A 6,809-nucleotide genomic window follows, 5' to 3' on the forward strand; every position below is an offset into this window, starting at 1 on the left:
GCACGCACACCCGCACGCACACCGACGCCCACCCCGCTCCGCTGCCCCTCGTCTCCGCCCGCCGGACTCGGCGCCCCCCGGACGCGTCTTTCCCCCGGGGAACCCCCCGAGCGCCGCCGCTGCCGGCCCGGCGGCGCCTCCCGGCAGCCCCCGCGGCCCCTCGTTTGCATGGACCCGCCCCCGGCCGGACTCTCCCCTCCGCCCCCGTCACAGATCCCGCTGTTTGGCCTCGTTACGTTCTCTTGACGTTGTTCAGCTTCTCTTAGGCTTTTAATTACCGTCTTTACACCACACAGTGACCAAACAGGCCCAGAACACTGCGTAGCTCAGGGGAGGCAGAGCGTCTTGGCCCTTCCGGGACAACTACGCAGCACGGACTGAGGGAGTTCTCTGATCCTGAAGGRAGCAGGCGTATCTGCCGCAGCTGCCCTTGCGGGTGTTAATCTGCGCTGCCTCACGGCCTCTGCTCTCAGCGCGGCACTGCAGTGTCGGCCTTGTAAAGCGATGCGAGCATCTCTGTGTTTCTTAACCTCTTTTAGCTCAAGAGCTCTCATGATTTTTAAATCAGATCTATCTGTAGTTAAGGAAGTAAGTGCTGCTTTTGAAAGAAATACTTCGCGAGGGCTCCTAGCCTGACAGAGGAAGGGCGGGCGGACGGGAAGAGACCGCCGGGCCGCGGCGCCGCATCGCCACAGCGCCGCCTGCGCCCTTCCCGCCGACTCCCCAACGGTCGCGCCGGCGGCGCGGGCGGAGGGGGGAGGAGGAGGGGCCTGCGCGTAGCGTTTCCCGCCCTCCCTTGGCGCCCCCTAGCGTCCGTCCCCAGTACGGCGCATGCGCACCGGGGCAAGGCTGTAGTGCGTACGCGCTCACCTGTCTCCCAGCATGCCACGGGGCGGCGACGTATTTAAGAACATAAGCGGCCGCTTTTCGGCCATTTTCTCGTTGCTGGTGAAGGGGGAAGGTGAGTGCGTTTGGATGCTGCATCTGGCCGTGGCTGCTCCGGGGCCGTTCTGCCTGGCCTGAGCTCTTTCTTATCGCCGTTCCTTTCTTTCCTGAGATGGTGGTGTTACCGAAAACCGGTTACCTATAACTGTCGCTGCTCTCAAGGTCGCACAGCAGCGGAAGTCAGCGCCCGGGGGGTGGCGGCGGCCATTTTGTGCCCCTGTGTGTGCCCCGCGCTGTGGTTTCTCTCAGGGAGGTGCCTCTGGGTTTCATGCCTTCGTTTTGCAGCCCCATGTGGCAGGAACTGGGCCCTGTGCTACAGCTCTAAAGGGAATGCAGGGCAGGACTGTGGTGTGGGGGGCTGTTCCGTGATGAGTCTACTCACAGACCTGAACTGACTGCTGTGTGAAGATCCTTAGTATCTCTGAGAAGAGCAGGCCTGCCCCAGCCGTGTTCACACTGGGGGGAGGCTGTTGTTCCTACCTGCAGCTTGCTGAAGGGATGCTATTTGTAGTTATCCTGTGTGTTCTAACAGCATCGTTGTTTGCAGGTTTTCAGATATCGAAAGGGAAGCTTTTTTAGAGGTGAGTTGTTTCTCTGCTTTGGAGAGCCTGGATGCTGTTTTTTGTGGTAAAATAGTGTATTTAACATGTTGCTGCTCTTCCTGCCTGCGGAATCCTTGTGTTCTTAGTGTAAATGGGATACCTGTTGTGCTGCTGGGGTAGGGGCTGAAGTGCTGCAGAGATGAAACCACTGAACTCTCTCTTTCTGATGGTAAAGTGGAGAAACCCTGTATGAGATTCTGAGTAGCACTGATTCCCAGGCCCAGGTCTGAGCTGTGCCATTACACAAATAGGAGCACGTGTATAGGGTGCGACCTTGGACTTCAGTATTGGGTATGTTGCTCTCATGAAGCTTGAAATACAGTTGAGTGACTGATTCTCTTATCCTGTTAGGTGTGGAACTGGTCAAAGATGYGCACCTGTGGCTCCATTGCAGGTGAGCACCTGAGCTTTTCTGTTCTGTGACAAAACAGAGGTGACCCTCAAGAGTAGAGAGAGAGGACTTTTCCAAGTAGGAATAGGTATTGTCCCAGCCTCCTCCCTAGGTAGAGGAGGCAGAGCAAGCTTGGGCTGGAGGGTTTTTGAACATCCCATGGGAGGAACGTTTGTATAAGTCCTTGTCCCTGTGGGGAAGGTAGCTGGGGTTGTCTTGTACTGATGGTCTTGAAAATGACTGCTAGCTTGTTAGTGGAGCATGATCTTGCAACAGGCTGTCAAGCCACAGCTGCTCCTTTGCTGTTCAGTGATGAATAAAAACAGACAAGCATATGGCTGAGTGTCTGTGATGCCAGCTTTTCTCCTGAGAACCACGGAGCATGGGTAGTCTCATAGGGAGCAGGTTGTGCAGGGCTTTGGAGAGCAGAATTGCAATTTAATCTTCATCTATTTCAGCATCATGCTCCAAGCCTCCAGAAGTGGCCTTAGCATCTCCCTCTGCAGGTSGGTAATGGAGAGGGGCTGGTTTCCACTTGACCTGGGATCCCTGTTAGTGCTTCCTGTGTTGTGTGAGTCATTATGGCTCTGAAAGCAGAACTCTGAAGACAGCTGTTCAGAGTGTTTCAGAGCTCCCAAAGGGTGTTTTGGAACTCTGGCGGTGGCAGGCTCTCAGCATGGAGCCCATCTCACCGGTGCTCTCCTCCCCCCAGGTTGATGCCACTGGAGCAGGCCATGCTGCCCCAGGTAAATGCCTCCGTTCCCAATGAGCTGCTCAGGGGGGATGGGAGAGGGGGTGGGTGGCCTGGGCGGGCAYGGAGCAGTCTGAAGGGATGACACCGTGAGCTGGACGACACGAGTCTCATGGCAGGTCTGAGTTACCAAAGCCCTGATCGGACTGCGGTGGCCCGGCCCTGCGGCTGTGCTCTGCTGCTGCTTTTGCTGACCTCTCCCTTCTTTCTGCAGCCCTGTTGCTGGTGACACTAGGAAGCGGTGAGTTTCCCAAACTTTCCTTGCTCCAATTTGTGATAATAATTCTACAGTACTCTATGATAAGTCCCAGCCTGTGTCCTGATGAGGAAAACCTCACATGTCTTACTGCCTGTTCTGGTGCCAGAACCTGCAAAGGTTGAACCCACTGGTGCCGGCAGCCAGAGAGGAGGATGGCTCGTTCCATGAGGAACTGTCTGAGGGGACACAGGCCTGGGCCAGGTGCTGGCCCAGATTCTGGCTCCCAGTTGCTCTTGTGAGAGCTGGACACTAACAGGTGCTCTTCCTTCCAGGAGCCTGAAGCTGTGCGCAGACTGCTGTTGGCCTGAGTCCAGCCGTGCAGGTGAGTTGCCTCTGCTCATGTCCAGTCCTTACAGTGGCAGAGGAGCAGTGCAGAGAGGCTGGTCTGTTGGCAGTGTGGGGGTGGCGTGCAGCTGCCTCTCCTGGCTGCTGTGATGAATCCACTTTGGAATCTCGTTCGGCTGAAGGCTGATGTTGAGGATTTGGATTCTGATGCTCCACTGGGGAACAGACTTTGCTTCAGCTCAGTAGCTGCTGCTCTTTGGGAGCATCCAAAATTGGAGTGACTCAAATTCCTGTTTTTCTCTCCCTGTAGGATGGAAGCTGGTGGCTGGAGTTGTTCAGCTGAGCTCTGTGCAGCCCTGGGTAGCTGCCATGGCTGACCAAGGTACGCAAGTGCCTGGGATCACTGTTCTTCCTTGGTAGTGGGTGATTCCCTGGCTTGAGCTGGTTCCTGCAGTTTTAGTGATGAGGAAAACTAGCTCACTTTGACTTGTATGAAAACACCCGAACAGCTGAAAAACTGCTGGCCAGATGGGAGTGAGGGGGGGCAGCGATGGTGCTGGGGTGGCCCTGATGGCTCTGTGCTCTATCTGCAGGTGGCCAGAGGCATCAAGTAACAGCAGCTGGTGAGTGTGGGTGCAGGATGGGGCTGGATCCTGCAGCTCCGGCCGAGGATGATACGATACCGCCCCAGTCTGATGCCTGTGACTGAGTGGTTCCCCCTGAGGCCAGCGGCACCGGACGCGTGGGGTTGTGGTGGGGTTTTACTCACAGCTGGTAACAGCCATCTTGTTCTGCCTGCAGGCCTGTGGAAAGGCCACACTGGCCTGGAGCTGCGTCCTGCCCCAGGATCGGTGCCGTGTGCTGCGGGGGAAGAGCTGCTTTCCTTGCACGTGCTCCTCTTGTGTGTGAATAAAAGCGCTTTCTGCAGCTCCCTGGCTCCACCTGACTCAGTGTGTTGGGGGGGGAGCTCGTTCTGGAGGCCGTGTCCGCACGGATGGGCGCGGGCTGGAGGAGGCCCGGGGGGAGGGTACAAGCCGCCGCGTGGAGCCGAGGGGCCGAGAAGCCGCCACGGGCCCCGCGCCGCTGTCCCGGGCGCCGGGAAGGGGCGGGGCCCCTCGAGCCCCGCCCCGGGGCGGGGCGCGCTCCCTGACGCACTTCCGCTTCCCCCGCGCCCAGGYGCTTCCGGGCGGTCCGCCCCTCTCAGTGGTCCGGCCGCAGCCGGAACCGCGGCGGCGCGGACGGCGGAGCGAGGAGCGAGCCGGAGCGCGGGGAGGGACGGACCGGGACGATGGCGTCCCCGGCGCGGTGGAACCACGTGTGGGTCGGGGCCGAGACCGGCGCCCTCAAAGGTGAAGGGGGGCGGAGAGGGCTTGGGGAAGCCCGGGGAGTCCGGCACGGGGGGGGGAGGGGGGTCTCAAGCTGGGGCGGGCAGTGGGGCTGCCCTGTCCCGCGGGCCCCTGTGCCGGGAGGCTCCTGTCTCCGGGTCCCTGTCCCGGGGGTCTCCTATACTTAGGCCCCCCAACCCGTGACTCCCCCTACCCCACCCCCAGGCGTGAACCTGCAGCGGAAACAGGCTACAAACTACACGAGCGCCGGGTCGCTGAGCCGGGCCCAGGGCGTCTGCGCGCTGTGCTGGGGGGACACCGCCGAGTCCGAGGTGAGGGGGGGGCGGACGCCTGGGCCGGCGGGGGGCGCCTGGGAGCTGACCTCGCTGCGCTCCCCAGGTGCTGGTGGGGTGCCTGGACCGAGCTGTGAAGCTCTTCAGCACTGAGAAGGGAAAGTTCACGGCGACACGTCTCTGTCCCGGCGGCCAGGGCCCTTTCTGTGGCCTGACGGCTCATGGCAGGTAGGAGACAGGGACAGGGATGGGGATAGGACGGAGATGGGGATCGGATGAGGACAGGATGGAGATGGGGATAGAGGTGAGACAAGGATGGGACAGGGACAAGATGGAGATGGTGTCACCCCATGCCCTCTGTCCCCAATGGCTGCATCTCTCCTGTCCCGGCAGCACCCTCATCACCTGCGTGGAGTCAGGGCTGCTCAAGGTGTGGCGTGAGGACGCCGCTGAGAACGTGAGTGTGGCAGCGGGGGGCTGCAGGGACAGCATGGATGGCAGCTCGGTCCATCCCTGCTGCCTGGTGACTTCCCCCTCATCCCTGCGGGTGCAGCTGGAGCTGCAGGCAGGCACTGGGCTGTGCCGCATGCGCCAGGACCCATCACGGCCCCAGCGTGTTGCCACTGGCGGCCGGGAGAACAGCCTCAAGGTTTGGGACCTGCAGCGGCCCCAGGAGCCCCTCTTCCGCGCCAAGAACGTGAGTGGTCCCTGTGGGGGTCCCCATGGCTGTCCCCACACCAGCGTTCTCTCCGTGAGCGTTCCTGAGCGTACCTGCTTGTCCCCATAAGTGCTTAGAAATGTTGCCTCACGAGTGTCTTCACGTGAGGTGTCCCTCTGTGTCCTCGTGCCTCTGCAAGGGGGGTCAAGGGTGGCCGTGTCCCCGCATGTCCCTGCGAATGTCCCCCTGTGCCACCAGGAGCGTTGGGGCCGTCTGCATGCCCTTGTGTCCCTGCGAGTGTCCCCGCAGCCCTGCGAGTGCTGGAGGTGGCAGTGTGCCCACTGCATCCCCATGAGTGTCCCCCGCATCCTCCTGTGTCCCATAAATATCCTGCACATCCCTGCGAGTGTCCTCTGTGTCCCCGTGCCCCCACAGGTGAGGAACGACTGGCTCAACCTCCGTGTCCCCATCTGGGACCGTGACCTCCAGTTCCTGCCTGGCTCCGACAAGATTGTGACGTGCACCGCGCACCACCAGGTCCGGCACTTTGAGGCACTTTGGGGCACTTTTGGGGTTGGGGGTGTCTCAGCCCCCCCCCTCAACCTTGCTGCCTCCCCAGGTGCGTCTCTACGACCCCAGCTCCCCGCAGCGGCGGCCGGTGCTGGAGACGTCCTTCGGCGAGCACCCACTCACCGCACTCTCCCTCACGCCAGGGGCCAAGTGAGTCTAGCCCTGGGGGGCACCTGGATGCCTGGGCCCTCCCTGCCACGTGGCGGGGGGGCGGTGCTGCCTGTGCTCACCCTGACATGTCTCCCTGCAGCTCGGTGGTGGTGGGCAGCGCCCACGGGGACCTGGCTGTGATCGACCTGCGCCAAGGTGAGGGGCTGCTGGGGGGGCTGGGGCCGGGACCCGGGCGCCCCTGCTGTGGTGGCACCCTCCCAGCTGCCCCTGCCCCTCCAGGGCAGCTGCTGCGGTGCCTGAAGGGCGTCGCGGGAGGTGTGCGTGGGCTCCAGTGCCACCCCAGCCGACCCCTCGTGGCCTCCTGCGGCCTCGACCGCTTCCTCCGCATCCACCAGCTGGGAGACAAGCGGCCACAGCACAAGGTGAGGCAGGAGTCCCCGCTTATGGACACCGCCCCGGCCACATGCCCCCTCCCCAGCTGTGGACAATCCCCCGGGCACGTGCCCCCATCCCCAGCTGTGGACACCCCCCAGGCACATATCCCCCTCCCCGGCCATGGACGCACCCTGGGCACATCCCTCCCTCCCTGGCCATGGACACCCCCAGCCATGTCATCCCC

At 61.7% G+C, this 6,809-nt stretch overlaps 2 protein-coding genes and 5 non-coding genes across 7 annotated transcripts in view; all 7 read left to right on the forward strand.

Annotated features, from left to right (window-relative positions):
• The first annotated feature begins 926 nt into the window (after positions 1-926).
• On the forward strand, positions 927-4,160 carry LOC146588167 (uncharacterized). The gene is made up of 8 exons (XM_085318419.1): positions 927-961; positions 1,493-1,526; positions 1,899-1,941; positions 2,397-2,444; positions 2,904-2,930; positions 3,221-3,270; positions 3,544-3,615; positions 3,827-4,160. The coding sequence occupies exons 4-8, from the start codon at positions 2,401-2,403 to the stop codon at positions 3,940-3,942; spliced, it is 309 nt and encodes a 102-aa protein (XP_085174545.1). The 5' UTR covers positions 927-961; positions 1,493-1,526; positions 1,899-1,941; positions 2,397-2,400; the 3' UTR covers positions 3,943-4,160.
• LOC146588168 (small nucleolar RNA SNORD26) lies at positions 1,679-1,753 on the forward strand. The gene has a single exon (XR_014897475.1). It is a non-coding gene; the product is annotated as a small nucleolar RNA SNORD26 (small nucleolar RNA).
• Positions 2,243-2,312, forward strand: LOC146588169 (small nucleolar RNA SNORD27). The gene has a single exon (XR_014897478.1). It is a non-coding gene; the product is annotated as a small nucleolar RNA SNORD27 (small nucleolar RNA).
• On the forward strand, positions 3,007-3,133 carry LOC146588170 (small nucleolar RNA SNORD22). Its single transcript, XR_014897479.1, has one exon. It is a non-coding gene; the product is annotated as a small nucleolar RNA SNORD22 (small nucleolar RNA).
• Positions 3,376-3,446, forward strand: LOC146588171 (small nucleolar RNA SNORD30). Its single transcript, XR_014897480.1, has one exon. It is a non-coding gene; the product is annotated as a small nucleolar RNA SNORD30 (small nucleolar RNA).
• LOC146588172 (small nucleolar RNA SNORD31) lies at positions 3,895-3,962 on the forward strand. Its single transcript, XR_014897477.1, has one exon. It is a non-coding gene; the product is annotated as a small nucleolar RNA SNORD31 (small nucleolar RNA).
• Positions 4,161-4,441: 281 nt separating the features above from the next.
• WDR74 (WD repeat domain 74) overlaps positions 4,442-6,809 on the forward strand; it is a 4,206-nt gene continuing 1,838 nt past the window's right edge. Inside the window, exons 1-9 of the mRNA XM_085318416.1 lie at positions 4,442-4,582; positions 4,784-4,890; positions 4,958-5,079; positions 5,245-5,308; positions 5,405-5,548; positions 5,945-6,046; positions 6,129-6,229; positions 6,330-6,385; positions 6,470-6,760. Coding sequence (XP_085174542.1) covers positions 4,522-4,582; positions 4,784-4,890; positions 4,958-5,079; positions 5,245-5,308; positions 5,405-5,548; positions 5,945-6,046; positions 6,129-6,229; positions 6,330-6,385; positions 6,470-6,760 — 1,048 coding nt within the window. The 5' untranslated portion in view covers positions 4,442-4,521. The remainder of the gene's footprint in view (positions 4,583-4,783; positions 4,891-4,957; positions 5,080-5,244; positions 5,309-5,404; positions 5,549-5,944; positions 6,047-6,128; positions 6,230-6,329; positions 6,386-6,469; positions 6,761-6,809) is intronic.

The sequence above is a fragment of the Rhea americana genome, unplaced genomic scaffold, assembly GCF_003343005.1.
Source record: "Rhea americana isolate MKP2758 unplaced genomic scaffold, rheAme1 scaffold_534, whole genome shotgun sequence".
Taxonomy (NCBI): Eukaryota; Metazoa; Chordata; class Aves; order Rheiformes; family Rheidae; genus Rhea; species Rhea americana.

What these genes read in the sequence shown, in the direction of transcription:
- LOC146588167 (XM_085318419.1), top strand. Translation starts at nt 2,401, where the DNA reads ATGCTCCAAGCCTCCAGAAGTGGCCTTAGCATCTCCCTCTGCAG. An exon ending in GCTGGTGACACTAGGAAGCG is followed by an intron (nt 2,931 to 3,220) that starts GTGAGTTTCCCA and finishes TCTTCCTTCCAG; the next exon opens with GAGCCTGAAGCTGTGCGCAG. An exon ending in AGCTGCCATGGCTGACCAAG is followed by an intron (nt 3,616 to 3,826) that starts GTACGCAAGTGC and finishes CTCTATCTGCAG; the next exon opens with GTGGCCAGAGGCATCAAGTA.